Here is a 22,006-nt window from a genome sequence, read left to right on the forward strand (position 1 = left end):
TTGCCTTAAATGTTATTTGATTATGTGTTAACCATTGATTGATATTCTTCTTAGTCAGTTTATTTTTACTAAAATATACTATGAACTATTTACTAGAATGTACTTCAATGTTCTAGAAAATATATGGCCTGTCACATTTCTGAGAGAAACTTAGATATAACAGGTTAAATGTTGTGATTTGTAATATATTATCAATACATAATATCTTTTTTTTCAAAAATGTTTGAGATATTCATAAATTGAGAATTACTTTCTCATACATGAGACTGAATAAAAAAATTGCAATGACAGAGTGTGGTGAGTTATGTAAGTTGACTAGGAGATTATTAGAAAATAATATCCAAGACACTATTTAATAAACACCTGAATGCGAGCTGACTGGAACATTGAGTATCTAAAAGTCTCATTAGAGTCTTGATAGCATAGTGGTTACATGTTGGCTGCTTTTCACAGGGTCTGCAGTTCAAAAACACCAGATGCTCCACAGGACAAAAATTGGAATTTCTGTTTCTGTAATGCATTAGTTACAGTCTGAGAAACAGTGGGGCAGTTCTACCCTGTCTTATTGGGTCACCATGCTATGGCATCGACTTGATGGTAGTGAGAGAGAGAGAGAGAGAGAGAGAGAGAGAGAGATATCCCATTACTAAACTTGTATATATTTTCTTGCCTTTACTTAAAATGATGACATAAGAATGAGCCAATGTCATCTGAAACTGTCAACAAAACTATTAATATTTAAATCCATTTTTACATACAGTGATAAACCAATATTTGTTTATTTATACCTTAACATCATGGAACAAGTGGATTCAACTGATAAATAGCATGTTCTTCCTATGAATGTCCATCTTCTCTTGCAGTCAGCATTGCCCTTGGAAGGAGAGAAAAAGTATGACAAATTTAACTACAATGGGTGGATTTCTTCTCGTGACTTTTTCTGGCAACCCTGAGATAGAAATCTTACAGGCTTCTCTTTTTTTAGTCTTCTATTTGGTGGCTTTCACTGGCAATATGCTCATTATCACTGCGACTTCCATAGATCGAAGTCTCCACTCGCCTATGTATTTCTTCCTGAAGCACCTCTCCGTTTTAGATCTGTGCTTCATTACTACGACTGTACCGAGATCTATTTGTCATTCTTTCATGCACAGGGGCACTATTTCTCTGTGGGAGTGCATACTGCAGTGTTTTGCATTCACAGTCTGTTGTTCTACTGAGATGGCCATGCTCACAGTGATGTCCCATGACCGCTATGTGGCCATCTGCTTTCCACTGCGCTATGAAATCATCATGGACACCAGCACCTGTGTTCACGGAGTCTTAGCTGCCTGGATCAGTGGGCTCATCTCCGGGGTCATGCATACAGCTGCTACTTTCTCCATCCACTTCTGTGGTCCCCATGTCATTCACCAGTTCTTCTGCGATATCCCCCAACTCCTGAAACTCTCTTGCTCCAATGACTACATCCCAGAGCTTGGGGTCTCTGCCTTCCTGTCAGTGGTGGCATTTCTTTGTTCCATCTCTATTGGCCTCTCCTACACACACATTTTCTCTACTGTGATCAGAATGCCTTCTGCTGAAGGCAGAGCAAAAGCCTTTTCAACTTGCCTTCCACATCTGTGTGTGGTCATATTATACATCTCTACTGGGATTTTTGAGTTTTTAAGGCCACCTTCTGATTCTCCAACTGTACTAGACTTTTTACTTACTGTTCTTTATACAATTGTGCCCCCAACATTCAATCCAATGATTTACAGTCTAAGGAACAAAGCCATGAAGACTGCTCTAAGAAAGGTGTTCAAAGAAAGAAAACCCTACTTGTTTGGCTGAGACAAATTTTCAATTCCAATTTTGGAAACAAACCAAAATATATTGGAGATGCCACAAGAAAGTTAATCAGGAAATACAAGCTTAATGAAAAACTGATTGTAGTCTGAGTTGTATAAATTAACTATCATTGAACACTAAAAACCCTTGTAACACAGTTACATATCAACAAATAACATTAATATTGTAGTTCTAAATATCAGCCTATAAATCCTGGTGTAGAAAAATGAACATGACTTTTATAGACTAACTTAATCTCTCTTTCCTGTGCCTTTTTTTATCATGGTGACAGAGTATTTAGCCAATCTGAGAGTCCTTCCTAATTTGTTCAAGCTTACACTGTAGTTTTCAGTACTACACTTTATGCAAACCCTGAGGATCAATGATCTCTGACAATTCATGAGTCCACCCTCATCCTATTAAGATGTCATTCTACAAGGGAAACAGTGCTTCAGCCAGTTATATACAAAGATGACCCTCTGAAATTTATCATTACATCATTTACATTACCTCTTCAGATGCAAAGATTTGTATTCTATTAATCATATGGAAATATTGTTTAAGTAATAAAACAATCTGAAACAGACTCAAATATACATTCTTCTCCCATTAAATGAATGAAAGAAGAAAATCAAATAAAACAGAAAGAATAATATGCATGGGGAAAGAAAAGGTGCTTTTGAAAATTAAGCAGAATATCATATAAAGGAATGTGATGATTAAAATTCAAAAATACAAAATTGAATTAAGCAGCAGATAAAATTTAAAAAAACAGAATTAGTAAAGTGAAAGAGATTTCCAAAGTTTTCCCACCGTCACAGGTTAAATAAAGAAAAAAAAAGAAATGCTTTATTTTTTAAAGCATGGAAAATTATTTGGCCCAAAAAAGGGAGGTATGTATTGCACCCAATAACAGTTCCACAAAAGTATATTAATCTACTTGCCCATTTTTGAGAGAATGGGTTACGAATATTATTCAGAGAAATAACTTCTATGAGTATTTCCAGAATTAATGAATATATAAGTCTTCACGTTTGAGAAGCATGGCTAAAATTAGCCAGTAGAGGTCTCACTATGAGACACGATATCCCTCACTGGCCCATAACCCTACAGGGGACAACACTGGACATGCAGTGTGGAAATTCCACCTATGTGATCCCATGACACCGAGGCAAAACACTAAAGGCATGCAACAGATTTGCAAAGGGAACAGAACAACGTGTCCTAGGGAACACCAAAATTAGACCTTGAGTTCAGGGCTTGGCACCCCTTCAGACTCGACCAGAAAAACACTCGCAAAGGACAACAAACAGTCCTTGAACTAACTAAAAGATTTTTTTGTCTGTTGTTGTTGTGTTGTTTGTTTTCTTTGTTTTTTTTCATTGACTTTTTGTTGTGGTTGTTGTTGTTTTATTGCTTGGTTTTGCTCTGTCTTGTTTGTGTGAATGTTATAATCTCCACAGGTCTGTCTAAATAAGATAGGCTGGATAAAAATCTGGAGTAGAACAAAATGAGACCTACAGCTCCCGACAAAAAATCATATCATTGTGTGCTCACCTCCAAGATATAATCGCTGAAGACAAATGGGAGCATGAACAAATGTGGTGAAGAAAGCTGATTATGCCCAACTATAAAACATAGTGTGCCTGGTAACTTAAAGGGGTGAAGGTAAACAAGTGGCCATCCAGGTCAGAAGCAACGAAGTCCACCTGGAAGAAGCATACCAGCCTGTGGGATCACGAGGTGTCCAAAGGATCAGGTATCAGGTATCAACAAACAAAAATCATACCACTGTGAATGAGGGGAAGTGCAGAGTAGGGAGCCAAAGCCTATCTGTAGGCAATTGGGCATCTCCTTACAGTAGAGTGGTGGAGAGAAAATGAACCAGTCAGGGTGAAGTGGAGCAACGATGAAACATACAACTTTACTCTAGTTCCTAAATGTTTCCTTACCACCACTGCCCTCTCCGCCCCCAACCCCCCAACTATCATGATCCCAGTTCTACCTTACAAATCTGGCTAGAGCAGAGGATATACACTGGTAAAGATAGGAACTGGAACAATGGGGAATCCAGGACGAATGGTCCCTTCAGGACCAGTGGTGAGAGTGGTGATACTGGGAGGTGGGGCTTGAAAGGGGAACCAAATACAGGGATCGACATATAACTTCTTCCCTAGAGGATGGACAAGAGAAAAGTGGGTGAAGGGAGAAGTCTGACAACATAAGATATGACAAAATCATAATTTATAAATTATCAAGGGTTCATGAGGCAGTAGTGAGCGGGAAGGGAGTAGGGGTGAAATGAGGAGCTAAGGCCAAGGGATTAAGTGTGTGCTAGTCTGGGTACTTTAGAGAAACAAATCCACAGAAGCTCGTGTATAAGGAGAGTTTTATATAAAGGTTAAGTGCACATCAAGAAAACATCCCGACCCAGTGCTGCCCAAGCCCACAAGCCCATCATTATCCCTTTAACCCATATGTCCGACAGCAATCCATGAAGTTCTCCTCCATCTCACAAAACAGACACAATGATGCCGACTGCAGGAGGAAAGCCAAGTCAGTGAATGTGTAAGCAAATCAGCGCTGTCAGGGGTCTCCACATGGCTGATCCAGCACCCAGGGCTGCATCAGGGTAGGTCCATGTGGCGTCTCCTCAGGGATGTCTTATAGGAAGTCAGCCTTGCCAGCTGAAGCATGGAACTGCTAAGGCAGCTGCACCCTCATCTGACCATCACAAAGCAAGAGACTGGAGAACTAGAAAGGAGAGGCTGACCAAGCCATGTATACTTCGGCCCTTCAATGAGTGGAGAGCAAATGATTTGAGAATGATTAGGGCAATGAATGTAAAAATGTTATTTACAAAATTGGTGTATATATGAATTGTGATAAGAGTTTTATGAGCCCCAATAAAATGATTAAAAATAATAATAATTTTAAAAATTAGCCAGGAGAGTTAAAATGAATTCACAAGTAGCCATATAATACTGATATTTTAGAATAACCCAGGCTGAAATATTTAAAACTCACCATAAGACAAGAATTATTAAAATAATACTGACTATACTTTAGAAAGTTTATTATTTTATTTTTTGCTTTTGTCTATAATCCATAGAAAATAGCATTTGTGTATAGTATGAGGTGGATTTCATTGTTCACTTTATTCAAATAGATATCCAATTAGATCTGTACAATGAATTGAAGCATGAAAGTTTTTCCTATTGTCATAAATAAAATGACTGCTTTGATTCTTTTCTACTTTTATGTGTTCATGGTGAATTGATCATGTTTATAATAGAAAACTCTATAATTATTTTAAATTTATAGTCATTTTATATCTGGCAGTCTAAAAGTCCTAATACTAGTTTGCTCTGTTTTGCAGGTTTTCTGAGCTAGTATAAATCTGTTTTATATCTATATAATTTTTAAATTATTTTATTGGAGACTAAGATAACTCTCATCACAATCCATACATACATCCATTGTGGCAAGCACATTTGCATATTTGTTGCCATCATCATTCACAAAACATTTTCTTTCTACTTGAGCCCTTGGGATCAGCTCTTCATTTTTCCCCTCCCTTCCCACACCACCTCCCTCACAATGCCTTGACAATTTATAAATTATTATTTTGTCATGTCTTGCACTGTCCAATGTCTCCTTTCACCCACTTTTTTTGCCTTTCCCCCAGGCAGGAGGGTAAATAGAGAACCTTGTGATTGGTTACAACTTTCTAGCCACCCTTCCCTCCACCTTCCCAGTATGGCCACTGTCACCACTGGTTCTTAGACGTTCACCTGTCCTGGATTCCCTGTGTTTCCAATTGTTATCTGTACCAGTGAACATCTTCTGGTTTTGCCAGATTTGTAAGGTAGAATTGGGATCATGATAGTGTATGGGGAGGAAGAATTAAAGAACTAAAGGAGAGTTGTACCTTTAATCATTGCTACACTGCACCCAGACTAGCTCATCTGCAACCTGAGACTCTCCTGTAAGGGGATGTCCAGTTGCCTCCAGATGGGCTTTTGGTCCCCAATCTGTATTTCCCTCATTCACAATGATAAGATTTTTTTGTTTTTTGATGCCTTATGCCTGATCCCATCAACACCTCGTGATCACATATGCTGGTGTGCTTTTTGGACTCTATTGCTTTTGAGCTAGATGGAAGCTTGTTTATCTTTGAGCCTTTAAGACCTGGGATGCTATATCTTTTGATAGCCAGGCACCATCAGCTTTCTTCACCACATTTTCTTATGTACCCACTTTTTCTTTGTCAGTGATCATGTCAGGAACGTGAGCATTATGGAATGCCAGTTTAATAGAACAAAATGTTCTTCATTAACAGAGTATTTTAGTGGAGGCCCAGTGTCCATCTGCTACCTTAATATTAGTACTAAACTTATAAATCTATCCACATAAATCTAGTTCCCCACCATATAGAAATATATTTACATATGTGTATACCTGTACTTAAACCTCTGTAAATATCCTTTGCCTCCTAGTTCTTTCCTCTATTTCCTTTTAATTTCTTCTTGTCCCACTATCATGCTCAGCCTTCATTTGGTTTCAGTAATTCCCCTTGGTTACATTGTCCTTGATAAAGTTATCCCAGTCCTCCTACACTCTCCTGGCCACTGATTTTGGATCACTTGCTGTTCTCTTTTCCTTGTGTTTGTTAACACCTACTTCCTTTTCCCCACCTCCCACTCTGCCATGTCCTCCTGGAACCATCTGTGCATTGTTTTCTCCTCCAGATTAGTTATCCTGTCTATCTTACTTAGAGAGACTTCAGAAATAATAATATGCTCAAAATAAAGATCGAGAAAATCAAAGCAACAAAACAACAACAAACCAATAACAAAAAAGAGAACCCTGTAATTGTTCAAGGTCTGTTTGTTGACCTTTAGGAGTGTTTTCTGGTTAAGTCTGATGGGGTGCCATGCCCTGGTCCCAAAGTCTATTTTTGATGTTCCCTTGAGACTGTTGCTCTGCTCCCCTTGCTGTTCTGTTGCATATGGTTAGTGTTTTGCCTCTTTGTGGTAGGGTCTGATCGGTCGCCATTCCCATACTGTGTCTCCAGTGTTGTCTCCCATAGAACTATGCATCGGTGAAGGTTGTCGTGTAATTATATACTTGTTCCCCACCCCTTGCTTGCAAATAGCCTGAGCCCCAAGAGCACTGAGGGGCAGCTTCAATGTTTCTTTTCCTCCTTATATGCCCACCCAGACGAGGGTTTTGATCCGATGGGAAATAGAACTGGAGGGTTTACCGTATACTTTTAAAATCTTTTTTCACTTTTCAAATTAAATACTCAGATATTGATTAGAATTACATTTATGTGATAAAACTAAGGTGGAAGAATTATCTTCTTTCAGATTCTGTCTTCTATGCCATGAACAGAGAACTATCCGATAGATATTTTGATCTTTAAGAATCTTCTCAAACATTATATATATCTTTAGTTTAGTGGCTTTGTACATGTTTACTAAGTTTGTCTTTACATATATGCTGTTATTGTTAAATTGCATTGACTACTTTTGGGACCATATTGGGAAAGACGATTGATTTTTGTATATTGGCCTTCTATGCGTGCTCTTCCTAAACATATATATGAAAATTTGAATTGATTTTTATGTATCCTTTGGTATTTCTACTACACTTGGCTACTGTGAATAAAGGGCTTTATTTTTCTTTCTTTCCCATTTTTAACCTTTATTTCTTTGTGTTTGCTAGTTTTTAGTGATGGCACAAAACTGCAAGGCAATCTTGATTAAATGGTGATGGTGTATTTTCTTCTTTTGTTCTTACTTTTTTTAAACATTTTATTAGGGGCTCATACAACTCTTATCACAATCTATACATATACATATATCAATTGTATAAAGCACATTCATACATTCTTTGCCCTAATCATTGTCAAAGCACTTGCTCTCCACTTATGCCCTTTGCATCAGGTCCTCTTTTTTTCCCCTCCCTCCCCGTTCCCCCCTCCCTCATGAGCCCTTGATAATTTATAGATTGTTATTTTGTCATATCTTGCCCTATCTGGAGTCTCCCTTCCCCCTCTTCTCTGCCGTCCGTCTCCCAGGGAGGAGGTCACATGTGGATCCTTGTAATCAGTTCCCCATTTCCAACCCACTCACCCTCCACTCTCCCAGCATCGCCCCTCACACCCCTGGTCCTGTAGGCATCATCCACCCTAGATTCCCTGTGCCTCCAGCTCCCATATGCACCAGTGTACAACCTCTGCCCTACCCAGTCCTGCTAGGTAGAATTCGGATCATGGTAGTTGGGGGTAGAAAGTATCCAGGATCTGGGGGAAAGCTGTGTTCTTCATCGGTACTACATTGCACCCTGACTGACCCATCTCCTCTCCTAAACCCCTCTGTGAGGGGATCTCCAGTGGCCGACAAATGGGCTTTGGGTCTCCACTCTGCACTTCCCCCTTCATTCACTACGGTATATATATATATACATGATGCCTTACACCTGGTCCCTTTGGAACCTCGTAATCGTACAGGCTGGTGCGCTTCTTCCCTGTGGGCTTTGTTGCTTCTGAGCTAGATGGCTGCTTGTTCACCTTCAAGCCTGTCCCTCTTTTATAGGGTTTCCTTCTCTCTCTCTTTTTCTTTTTCCTTTTTTACTATTATTATTGCTTCTTTTCTCTCCTCTTTTATAGCTTCTATTTCTTTCTCTCTCTACAATTTTTCCTTTTTCTTCCCCAAATTGTTTTTTAATTTCAAAATTTTTAAAATAGTTTTATTAAACAAGTAATTTATTGTTGCTATCAAAATATTTTGGATTTACAAAAGTGCTTCTTCCCTGTGAATTTTTTCATCTTGTTGAAAAGGAAGAACCAAGATAAACCACCCCCAAATCCTAACAACCTGATCTCTAAATTTTATAGAAAAATTCAACAGTTCAGCAACAAGAACAACAACAAAGATACAAACAGATATTTCTCCAAAGAAGACATTCAGATGCTAGAAACAAATGAAGACATGCTTGAGATGATGGATCATTAAGTTGATGCAAATCAGAACTACATTGAGGTACACCCTCCCCCTGGCACATTGGCAGTCAGGTTGGATACCCACACAATATAGCATTTGTACTCTGAGCTGCCAAAGTGAGTCGGAATCAACTTAGTGGCAATGAGTTTTATTTAGTTCTTGCTATATTGTCTGATAGGATGACTCCTTTACAGTCCATGTTAAAACTGCATTACACTCCCATCAATACGTCTAAGAAAGGGATCAGGAAGTTGACACATCGAACAAATGTATATTCTCAGATGAGGAAAACCAAATACTGTTATTTAAAATCATCTTTTGTTCCTTTCGGGAGCCCTGGTAGCGCTGTGAGAGAAGCACTGGGCCACAAGGTGGGAAGTGCAAATCCATCTACCACCCATCAGAGAAAGATGGGATTATTTGCTCCTGTAAAGATTCACAGCCTCAGAAAAATGTAGGATCACTATGAGTCGATATCCACTCGATTGCTGTGGGTGTTGACAGCTTGGTATTTTTTTTTTTTTTTTTTGCTTAAAGTACCTAGACCAAGTCCCTGCCATCTAATCCATCCTGATTCATAGAGACCCTATAGGACAGCAGAGAATTGTCCTGTGAGTTTCCCAGGCTGTAAATCTTTACCAGAATACAATGCCTCATCTTCTGTGGCGCTACTGGGGATTTTGAAGTGCTGACCTTGTGGTTAGCAGCCCACCTCCTAACACAGTATCCAACCAGGGCTCTTCTAAAGGATGTGCCTGTACTCCCTGAAAGAATGTGGGGTGTTAATGTTTATAACTTTTAGAAAGACAACATGAATAATAATAGTATGAAAAAGATTTTGAATTGCTTAGCTGACTATTCAAAGTTCATCATTCACTTATTCAAACCCACCTCCAAAAAATTATTCTGATCACTGTCCTTGATGTTCTTTCTCAAATTCTGCATTTCCCCCCCTCTGATTCTGTTTGTGTTGATGAGAGAGAATGTTGTGGATAAAGTAGCTTGTGCTCAGAACATTCTCAAAGTAGCAGGCATTGTCCAATTCTTTTCACAGTTTTGTTGGTGACAATTTGTCCCAGGATACAATCTGCATAGAGATGGTGAACTACAAAGACTCTCAACGGATTCTGATAATCTGTTGCCACATAAAAAATGGGTAGTCCAAGGTTGAGTAGCTTACACCCTTTCTGCAGTTAAACTGCCTGGTTCTGGGAGAAGAATATAGCCAGGAAACACCATTGACTTTATTCATTAGGTCCAAGGGATTTGCTCAGATGGCTTGAATGACTTGGTATTAAATGGGTAAAAGTTAACAGTCATTTTTTGCTCTAGCTCTTCCCATGCCCCTAGCATCTCCATATGGTTAGCATATGCTTCTTCAATAGAGACATCTCAGCATACTTATTAATACGAAGATAGAGAGACCAACAGACCAAGGTAATAACTTCTAGCGTTTTCTTGTGGTTTTGAATATAGGCCCAAAAATGCCGTTAACATTATCTCTCCCTAGGTGTAAGAGCTTGATCAAGGGCTTGATCAAGGGCAATGTGACCAAGAGGAACTACTGGAACCCAAATGAAGACTGAGCATGATAGTAGTACAAGAGGAAAGTAAAAGAAAATAGTGGAAAGAACTAAGAGACAAAGTGCACTTAATGAGGTCTAAATACAGGCATGTATACAAGTAAATATATTTACATATGATGATGGGACAATAGATCTATGTGCATATATTTATAGGTTTAGTATTAAGGTAGCAGGTGGACATTAGGCCTCCACTCAAGTACACCCTCAGTGCAAGAACACTTTGTTCTTTTAAACTGGCATTCATGATGTTCTCCTTCCCGGCACAATTGCTGAAAAAGACAAAGCGGGTGTATAAGCAAATGTGGTAAAGAAAGCTGACGGTGCCTGGCTATTAAAAGATATAGCATCTAAGGTCTTAAAGGCTTAAAGATCAACAAGAGACCATCTAGCTTAGAAGCAGAAAAGCCACATGGAAAAACACACAAGCCTGTGTGATCCTGAGGTGTCGATGGGATCAGGTAGCAGGCATCAAAAGGCAAAAAATCAAATCATTGTGAATGAGAGATAGTGGGGTGTGGGAACCCAAATCCCATCTGTAGAAAACTGGACATCCACTTAAAGAAGGCTCATGGGGAATAGATGAGCCTATCTGGGTGCAGTGTAGCAATGATGAAACATACAACTTTCCTCTAGTTCTTTAATGCTTCTTCCCTCAGATTATCATGATCCCAATTCTACCTTACAAATCTGGCTAGCCCAGAGGATGTCTACTGGTACAGATCGGAACTTGAAACACAGGGAATCCACAACATATGGATCCCTCTGGACCAGTGGTGAAAGTAGTGATATCTGTAGGGTGGAGGTAAGGTGCAGTAGAAAGGGGGAACCAGTCAAAAGAATCTCCATATAACCCCTTCCCTAGTGGATGAACAACCGAAAAGTGGGTGAAGGGAGATGTCATACAGTGTAAGACATAACAAAATAATAATAATTTATAAATTATCCTGGGTTTGTGAAGGGCGCATGTGATTCAGGAGCTGATACCAAGGGTTCAAGTAGAAAGAAAATGTCTTGAGAATGATGACAGCAACAAATGTACAAATGTGCTTGACACAATGGATGGATTGATGGATTGTGATAAGAGTTCTATAAGCCCCCAATACAATGATTTTTTAAAAATTAAAAACATTATCTCTTGTCAGGAGAGCCAGCCCTAACAAATCATCACAGGCCCATCAGGCACAATTGTACAGCAATAATATGTAAAGATTATAGTAAAATCATAGAGAATAAGAGAGATAGAAAAGAGAGTGAAGTAAAGGTGTCAGACACATTTCATGGTAGCATGCTCACCTCAGCCCCACTTGGTGGTCCATATGGGGATGTGGAAGGTGGGAATGGCAGAATAGAGGCAGTGGGGAAGGGGGACAAGGGGTGGGGGGACAGGGGAGAGAGTGACCAGGGGAGAGAGAACCAGAGGAGAGGGGAAGGGGGAGAGAGTGTCTTTATTGTTTGGGGGTTATTTGTAGGTAGCCATAAGACAGTATATTCAGTAGTTAAATGTGTCACAAAGTGAGTGGTAACCACAGTAAAACCCCTGTTCTCATAGGTGAGGAAATCCAATACCTGCATAGGGAGAAGGCAAGGGTGGGAGGGGTTGGAAAGCTGGGTGAGAAGAGAGACAGAATCAACCGAGTGCTCACTTTAAGGTAGCATAGCTGTTGGGGGAGAATCTCCAGGAATGACATATTATCATTTCCCACAATCTCTCCCCTTCTCTATAAATCAGCACACTGACATGACATTCCTGCTTTAGCTAAATAGAAAATAGCCACCCCCCACCCCTAGCTCCCCGAATGGCCTAAATGATTTCCACTCTCTAAGTGGAATGTCAGAGATGTTAATCCACTGTGAATTGTCTTGGAAGAAAGGCTTGGCAATCAACTTCAAAAGAATCAGCCATTGAGGATCCTATGGAGGATGATGCTGATCTAACACACAAGAATCAGTAGGCCTTGGAGTCAACTCAACAACGAGTGGTTTTCTCTCAGGGAAAAGAGGACATCGACTTTGTGGACAATCTTAATGCAGCGCAGTCCCACAGCCTGCCTCAAATAGTTTACACTGACCCTCAAATAAAAGATACTTATTTCTCCTGCTAGTCTTCCTAAAATTTCATCACATTACAGCAACAGTTCAAGGTATAGTTCTTTCCATCATGTCAAGGTGCAAAAGAGTTTCCTGCATGCAATTCCTAAAGTATGTTTCCTTTAAGAGATGAAGGACTTTTAGCTACTAACACGTCAAGTTATCTCTCCAAAGAAGACATTCGGGTGCTTGAAATGCACGAAGAGATGCTTGCGATGATGGATCATTAAGGAGAAGCAAATAGGCACTACAATGAGGTACCACCTCCCCTTGGCACAGAGACAGTCTATCTTAAATCTAGTCAGAATCCATTGTCTAATTCTGTCCTTTACATTCAGGTTCATGAAATGAAAAGGATGCTAAAATTCTCTAAAAAAAACTTATGAGGGGACTATAAAAAGTTCTTGGAAAACAACATGAAAAATTAATGGCATTTTCCATAAATTCTTAGAAATTATGTTTTGTAAAGATTTTATATGATCTTTTTGAGTTCATGCCACACCTTTCTTTGAGACAGTCTCCTCTCAGGCTTTGACCTAACATCAAGAATGAAGAAAATGTTCAAAATTGATTGTGATGTTCATTGCACAATTCTTTTTAATAGATTTAAACAATTGGATTGCAGAGTGTGCTAATTATATGCCAGTAAATCTGGTGAAACAAGCATACAAATGGATAAATATATCCTAACGGCAATGTAGAAAAATGAAAGGATATGGTGAAGCAACATGTTTACATGTCATAAATAGAGGCACACCTGAGGTGCAGGAGGTGGAGCACTGTACCCTGAGCACCGCTTGAAGAGATGTGCTGCTCAGAAGTTTGCACTCACCATCACAGTTTTCATTGCCTGCTGACAGAGATCACTCTGAAAGTTGAAACCAATATGATCATATCTGAGAGCCTCCCTGGCGCAAGGAAAACTGGGTGGTCTTGCTCTGCTGGATACAAAAAGAGAAGGAATTAGTAAAAATTCCTTTGAGCAAACATGCCATAGACCAATTTTTATCAGTGAAAGCAAGAAATGTGCAGTTGTATTGTTCAATTGTGCCAGGCTCTGTTAAGTTAAAGTAAAAATATAGGTTTGTGTGTCAGGCTGGATGACTAGGGAAAAAATCCAGAGACAATCACATATGCATAAAAGAGATGTGTATATCAAAAAGTAAATAGATAACAAGAAAATATCCCAGCCCAGCCAGATTCAAGTCGATAAGTCCAATATTAGTCCATAAGTCCCTCTTCAAACTCATGCAGCCACATGCAATGATGCAGAATGCAGGAAGATCGCCCATTGGTGGGTGCAAAGTCTTGTGGATCCACTGCACTGATAGCAGCACATTGCTCTGGCAAGTCCCCTTATGGCTTAGGAGCAGGAAGGTGAAGACAGTGAGAAAGGGGAGAGGTTCCCAGGATCCTCCTTATGAGAAGGCCACATCCACAAGGGGGCACCATCATTCTGTGACCTGATTGACAGGTTGAATGCCACCCCTACACTTTTATGTATCTTCAAGTTGACATGAAAATATGTAACTACCATGCTTGCTTTATATTTTTAATTGATTTTACAGTGAAGAGCTTTTATTGATAGATATCTCATGTTTGGACACGGACAAAACTTCATTGCTTTCGATAGACTCCGTGCTATAGACACACTTGGTTTTTGAAACTTTTTTTAATTTTTTGCATGAAAAAGTCTGTGAAGCATACTTTCAAGATTCTCCGCGTCCTCGTAGTCTGGCATGGAGTGTCCAAGAGGCTTTATCTAAATCATAGGACATGCTATGAAGAGTGTCTGTTTTATCTTTTTCATCTTTCAACCAAGAATCTTCAACTAAGAATTCAAACAGAAAATATATTAATCTACATACATAGAAGCAGAAAAATGAACTTACACTTTGAGTAGACATTAATCAATATGATTTCTTAAAAGTCTTCCAAATCTAAGATTCAATGAGTCTAAAACAATATCTACATTAATCACTCTATCTAGGTTATCTTGTCTTTGTAATGAAGCAAAAAGCTTTACAGTGTTTATCTAAACATTCATTACTTTTCAGTGAACATATTGACCTATAGAGATCACCATTTTTTTTGTTGGGTGTTACTGAATCTAAATGACATTTTATAATATTTCTCAGTAATTTTGCTGGTGAACACCAATAAGCTAAAATGACCAGTAATGAGACATGATCATTAGTTCAGCTCAACAGAAATATATTTCACAGGAAACTCATGTAATTGTTCATTTTGACCCCAATGTATTTACAAGGAGTCCCAAATGCCCAGAGCACCCTGGGATCCCTCTGATCGTGCCAGAGGAACACCGTCACCTCACCTCCTGTGGCCAAAGGACAATTAATAAGGCCTTATTTTCTTCTCTCCACAGACCAGGTTTTATAGAGCATGCCTGACTCACAGATATCATGGAGCCTCCTGTGTAGTGTCTCCTCACACTGACAAGGTCTACCTAATCTTAGGGTGGGGAGGTTCCTGGATGTGCTCGGGTGAGTGTTTTTGGACTACAGAAGGGGAATTTTCAGGATCATGGAAAGAAAAAAAATCACAGAGCTTTAGCAGAAAAAAAACATCGTCATTTGATTCATAAAAACTGAAATTTAAAAGTTAGCAAAAGATGTAAAATGTTTAAAGGAAAATTAGGAATCCACACAAGAAAGTTGTAAATAGTTTACATTACAGAAATCTTGTGTGGAGTTCAAATCTCATGTCCCAGCAATATTTTTCTTTGTGTGGTTATCAAGGAGCACATGTTGGATGAATGACCCATGGGATGGCATAATTTAATATTTCTTCTATTCTTATGGTTCATTGACCTTAAGAGTGATTTATATGATATGTGAAGTCCTTTCTACACTAGATATCACAGATAGATTGCTTAAACATGATAGAAAATATGGGAAGGAAAATGAGAGATCAAGATATTGCAATGTCAGAAAACATTTTTCATAAAGTTAATATTAAAAATGCCCGATGACCTACTCATAATGCAGACAACAGAAAAATGGGGAAAGGGAGACAGTAGTCGGGGTAAGACAATGAAAAATAATAATTTATAAATTATCAAGGGTTAACGAGTGAGGGAGCACTGGGGATTGGGGGAATGAGGAGCTGATACCAAGGGTTCAAGTTGATAGAAAATGTTTTTAAAATGATGATGGCAACAGATGTACAAATTTGATAGACGCAATCGATGCATGTATGGATTGTGATGAGTTGTACGAGCCCCTATTAAAATAACTTTTAAAGGGCCTGCAATAAAATAAATTTTTAAAGTTTACATTTTGGTCTTCTCTGTCTCCACCAAGGCAGCCCTCTTGCTCTTGCTGTGTGCTGGTGTTTGAGGGAACCTCACTTCTTCAGATCTACAATCAACATGAATCAAGAAAAGTTAGCCAAATTTCAGGCTCATGTCCAGATAGGGGACAAGGCTACAGCTCACAGAACTATGAAGGTGGTACATAGAACAGCTACACTTGATAACAAAAAGCTTCAGAGATCGCTTTAAAAATCAGCTGTGAATAATAGAGCTGGTACTGAAGAGATAAGCATGATTAAAGGGGATGGAAACCATTCATTTCATTTCAACTATCCCAAGGTTCAAGCTCCCCTCTCTGCTAACACACTGGCTCCTACTGATCATGCAGAAGCTAAACCATCCACAAAAATATTTCCTGAAATATTAAGTCAGCTTGTTGCTGATAGCTTCGCAAGTCGTAGGAACTGAGCTGAATAGTTCCTAAGGCAAGTGTTGGATAGCAAACCCCAAAGACAGAAGACATTGACGAGGAAGATGATGATGTTTCAGATCACGTAGAAAATTTTGATAGGGCATCAAGGAATGAAGCTAACTAAAATCCTTCCTGCTTTTTGGAAGTTGGCAGGGACTAGACTTTACAGCTCAGCTATGTGGTTCCAAAGTTTTACAGACAGAGAACATCATCTTTTCCTAGTTCAGTCATATAAATATTTTGTTTATTAATAATGATGCTGTTTGTTCAGCATTTTTGGTCGTTTGATTTGCCTTTTGCACTTCCTCCCAGGATCTAATATTTGATCAAACTGCCAAGTATTGGTGCAGTTTGAGGGCGCTTTGTGTTTTGATTCTTGATTTTGCTTGTTTTTGTTTGGGAATTTTGTGTCTCAGTGTGTATGTGTGTGTGTGGGTATGTGTGTGTATACCCAGTGGAAAGCAAATTGGAAACACTTTTATTTATCCCCTCTCCTTGCTCTACTGTAATTTTTCTAAAAGATAACAGATATTTTCTTTACTCTTTTTACTCACATACTTTTGTTAAAATATGTGGCATAAAAATATGTAAAATAAACTTCATTGGTTTAAAGTACAGGCTGTGTTTTTAAAATATGCGCATATATGGCCACACTAGCTGTATGTTCTGATTCATCTTGCCTCATATTCATTATCTCTGAGTATTCAATTTTTTAATCTCTACAAATTTGGCCCATTCAAATGCTATCTCGGTTTTGCTTTAAATTTTATTTAATCCAGTTATGATAAAAATTGATTGATATCCCTATTAGTCAGTTTATTTTAGTAAAATATACTATATACTATTTACTAGAATATACTACAATGTGCTAGAAAATGTATGGCTTCTCACTTTTCTTAGAGAAACTTACTATGTTGCTTGTTTTATATGATATATTAGGTTAAGGGGAGTGATTTTTTTATATATTATCAGTATATAATGTGGTCATTTAAAAAATAAATTTAGAGATATACATAAATTAAGAATTATGTTCTCAAACAGAGTACTGAATTATAAATTTGAAATGACAGAGTGGGGTGAGGTATATAAATTGACAGGGATATTATTAGGAAATAATATCCCAGACACTACTTAATAAACACCTATAAGGGTGAACTGAATGGAACATTGAGTGTCTACAAATGATTGAGGGTCTACAGGTCTCATTAGAGCCCTGACAGAATAGTGGTTACACTGTGGGCTGCAGTCCACAAGGTCTGCACTTCAAAAACACCAGGTGCTCAACAGGACAAAGATGAAATTTCTGTATTTGTAAAGAGTTGGTTACAGTTTCTGAAACAGTGGAGCAGTTCTACCCTGTCGTATAAGGCCACCATGAGTTGGCATCGACTTGATGGTAGTGAGAGAGTGAGATATAACCCATTAATAAACTTGTACCTGTTTCCTTGTCTTTACTTAAAATGATAACATAAAAATGAGCCACTGTCATATGAAATTTTTCAACATAACTATTAATATTTAAAGCTGCTTCGTACATACAATAGACAAGTAATAATTGCTTTATCGCTTAACATTATGGAACAAGTGGATTCAATTGATATATTGTACGTTCTTCCTATTCATGTCCATCTTCTCTTGCAGTCAGCATTGCTCTTGGAAGGAGAGAAAGAGTATGACTAATTTAACTACAATGAGTGGATTTCTTCTCGTGACTTTTTCTGACAATCCTGAGATAGAAATTTTACAGGCTTATCTTTTTTTAGTCTTCTACTTGGTGGCTTTAACTGGAAATATGCTCATTATCACTGCGACTTCCATAGATCATAGCCTCCACTCACCTATGTATTTCTTCCTGAGACACCTGTCCTTTTTGGATCTGTGCTACATTACCACGACTGTACCAAGATCCATTTGTAATTCTTTCATGCACAGTGGCAATATTTCTCTCTGGGAGTGCATACTGCAGTGTTTTGCCTTCACAGTCTGTTGTTCTACTGAGTTAGCCATGCTCACAATGATGTCCTATGACCGCTACGTGGCCATCTGCTTTCCACTGCGCTATGAAATCATCATGGACAACAGCACCTGTGTTCACGGAGTGTTAGCTGCCTGGGCCAGTGGGTTCATCTCCGGGGTCATGCATACTGCTGCTACTTTCTCCATCCACTTCTGTGGTCCCCATGTCATTCACCAGTTCTTCTGCGATATCTCCCAACTCCTGAAGCTCTCTTGCTCCAATGACTACATCCCAGACCTTGGGGTCTCTGCCTTCCTGGCCATGGTGGCATTTCTTTGTACCATCTCTATTGGCCTCTCCTACACACACATATTCTCTTCTGTACTCAGAATGCCATCTGCTGAGGGTAGAGCAAAAGCCTTTTCGACTTGCCTACCCCATCTGTGTGTGGTCATATTATTTATCTCTACTGGGGTCTTTGAGTTTCTAAGACCACCTTCTGATTCTCCAATTGTGCTAGACTTTTTACTTACTGTTCTGTATACAGTTGTGCCCCCAACATTCAATCCAATGATTTACAGTCTAAGGAACAAAGCCATGAAGACTGCTCTAAGAAAGGTTTTCAAAAGAAGAAAACCATGCCTGTTTTGGTGAGACAAATTTTCAATTCCAATTTGGGAAACAAAACCAAAATATATTGCAAAGGACACAACAAAATTAATCAATATATAAAAGCTAAATGAAAAACCTGTTTGTACAGGAAGTTGTAATTATTAACTATCTTTGAACAATGAAAATCCTTGAAACACACAGTTAGATATCAACAACTCATGTTAATATTGTAAGCCTAAATATCACCTTACAAAACCTGGCATAGAAAAATGAAAATTAATTTTATAGACTCTGACTTAATCTCTCTGTTCTGTGCCTTTTTATCAGGGTGACAGAGTACTTCATCAATTTGAGAGTCCTTTCTAATTTTTTCCAACTTACACTCTAATTTGCAGTACTACATTGTATGCAAACACTGAAGATCAATGTTCACTGACAATTGACGAGTCCAATAGGATCCTATTAAGATGTCATTCTGCAAGTGAAACAGTGCTTCAGTCAGTAATACAGAAAGATTGCCCTTGGAAATTTTTCATTACCTCTTCAGATGCAAAGATTTGTAATCTGTTAATCATCTGGAACTATCTTTTAAATAATGTAACAATCTCACACAGATTAAAATACATATTGTTCTTCCATTAAATTAATGTCAGAAGAAAAAACAAATCAAATAATACAGAAAGAATAATATGCATGTGAAAAGAAAAGGTGCCTTTGAAATTTAAGAAAATATATAATTATATGTAATGATTAAAATGCCAAATTACAGAAATAATTTAAGCAGCAGATAAAATGCTAAACACTCAAAACAACCAGAATTAGTACACCGAAAGAGATATCTAAGGTTTTTCCACCGCCACAAGTTAAATAAAAAGAAAAAATAAGTGCTTAATTTTTTAAAAATCATTTTATTAGGGGCTCGTACAATTCTTATCACAATCCACACATACATCCATTCTGTTAAGCACATATGAACAATTGTTGCCATCATCATTCTCAAAACATTTGCCTTCTACTTGAGTCCTTAATATTGGCTCTTCCTTTGACCCTCTTCCCCCTCGCCCCTCCCTCATGAACCCTTCATAATTCATAAATTATTATTATTTTGTCATATGTTACACTGTCCAACATCTCCAGTCCCCCCTTTCCACCCCACATTCCCTCCACCCTCCATGCATCGCCACTCTCACCACTGGTCCTAAGGGGTCATCTGTCCTGGATGCCCTGTGTTTCCAGTTGCTATCTGTACCAATGTACATCCTCTGGTCTAGCCAGATTGTAAAGTAGGATTAGGATTATGATAGTGGTGGGGAGGAAGCATTTAAGATCTAGAGGAAAGCTATATGTTTGATCGTTTCTACCCTGCGCCCTGACTGGCTCATCTCCTCCCCACAACCCTTCAGTATGGAGGAGTCCAGTTGCCTACCCATGGGATTTGAGTCTCCACGCTGCGCTCACCTTCATTTACAATGATGTGGTCTTTTTGTTCTCTGATGCTTGATACGAGATCCTTTTGACAGCTTGTGGTCACACAGAGTGGTGTGCTTCTTCCATCTGGGCTTGGTTGCTTCTGAGATAGATGGCCGCTTGTTTATCTTCAAACCTTTAAGACACCAGATGCTATAACTTTTGATAAATGGGCACCTTCAGCTTTCATCACCACATATGCTTATGCACACCTTTGTCGTCAGTGATCGTATCAGGAAGGTGGGCATCCACTAATATGCTTTTTTGTTCTTTGATGTCTGATACTTGGTCCCTGCTAAACCTCGTTGTCAGATAGGCTGGGGTGCTTCTTCCATGTGGACGTTGATACTTCTCTTGTTTATTTTCAAAAATTAGATGGCCACTTGTTTATCTTAAAACCTTTATGACCCCAGACACTATATCTTTTGATAGCCAACACCATCAGCTTTCTTCACCACATTTGCTTATGCACACATATTTCTTCAGCAATCATGTTGGGAAGGTGTACATCATGGAATGCCAATCTAATAGAACAATATATTCTTGCATTGAGTTAATACTTGATTGGAGGCCCAATGTCCATCTGAAGTCTTAATACTAAACTTACAAATATATGCACATATATCAATTTCCCCAACATCCCATATAAATATATTTACATATGTACATTCCAGTCCCTAGACGTCTATAAATGCCCTTTGGCATTTTCTTTTACTTTCCTATTGTCCCACTATCATACTCAGCCTTCATTTGGGTTTCAGTAATTTCTCTCACTTACATTTCCCTTGCTGAATCCCTACCGGGCCTGTCACACCCTCCTTGCCACTGATTTTGGATCACTTGTTGCTCTCCTGTCCCTAGTTGGTCAGCACCACCTCCTTATCCCCGCATCTCCCTCTCCCATGTCCCCTCTGAATCATTGGTCCATTGGTTTTCTCCTCCTGACTATTCTTCTAGCCTATCTTATCTAGATAGATCTGTAGAGATAACAATATGCACCAAAAATCAAGCCATAGCAAGAGAGGCGACAAATGCAAACACAGGGATAACTACAAAAAAAGAAAACAAATGACCCATAAAAATAAATTAATTAAAAGACAAAACAAATTTTTAAAGATAGAAAAACATGTGCATAGATTAAGGTCTGATTTTTTTATCTCTAGGCGTGTCCTTCAGTCAGGTACGATGAGGTGTCACGCTCTGGCCCCAGAGTCTGTCTCTTTTACTCCCTTGGCGGCTCCCAGCTCTGCTCCCATGGTTGCTCTGCCCACACACCTTTAGTGGTTTGCCTACATGTCTCAGGATCAGTCCGTGACACTCCCAACACTGAGTCTCCAGTGTTATCCCCATTCGGGCCCTGGGCCAGCAAGGGACGGCTTGTCTCGTAGTGGGATCAGCCATATGGTCCACTCTGTGCATTGGCTGTTCAGAGTGGGGGTATCATCCTCCAGGCCTGGTGGGCCAGGATGTGCTCCACTCTCTCTTCCTCCTCCTTCATTTGCTCCCATGTTCTCTGATGGGGCTAATGATCAGGAACATTTCCCCGTATGCTTACTGGCCATTTGGATTTCAGACTCTGAGAAACTTCTGTTCAGGTCCTTTGCCCACCTCCTTAGTGGGCAATTCGTTTTTCTCTTATTGTAAGCTTGCAAAGTATTGTAGATTTTGGCCTTTGTCTGAGGTGTCATTGCTAAAGATGTTTTCCCAGTC

At 38.9% G+C, this 22,006-nt stretch overlaps 2 protein-coding genes across 2 annotated transcripts; both read left to right on the forward strand.

The window, feature by feature from the left end:
• Positions 1-894: 894 nt before the first annotated feature.
• Positions 895-12,744, forward strand: LOC142441531 (olfactory receptor 14J1-like). The gene is made up of 3 exons (XM_075543479.1): positions 895-1,799; positions 2,652-2,723; positions 12,642-12,744. The coding sequence occupies exons 1-3, from the start codon at positions 895-897 to the stop codon at positions 12,742-12,744; spliced, it is 1,080 nt and encodes a 359-aa protein (XP_075399594.1).
• A 5,188-nt stretch (positions 12,745-17,932) lies between these two features.
• Positions 17,933-18,871, forward strand: LOC142441545 (olfactory receptor 14J1-like). The gene has a single exon (XM_075543480.1). It carries the CDS (start codon positions 17,933-17,935, stop codon positions 18,869-18,871), a length of 939 nt encoding a protein of 312 aa, XP_075399595.1.
• The last annotated feature ends 3,135 nt before the right edge of the window (positions 18,872-22,006 follow it).

Source organism: Tenrec ecaudatus, chromosome 1 (assembly GCF_050624435.1).
Source record: "Tenrec ecaudatus isolate mTenEca1 chromosome 1, mTenEca1.hap1, whole genome shotgun sequence".
Lineage (NCBI taxonomy): Eukaryota > Metazoa > Chordata > Mammalia > Afrosoricida > Tenrecidae > Tenrec > Tenrec ecaudatus.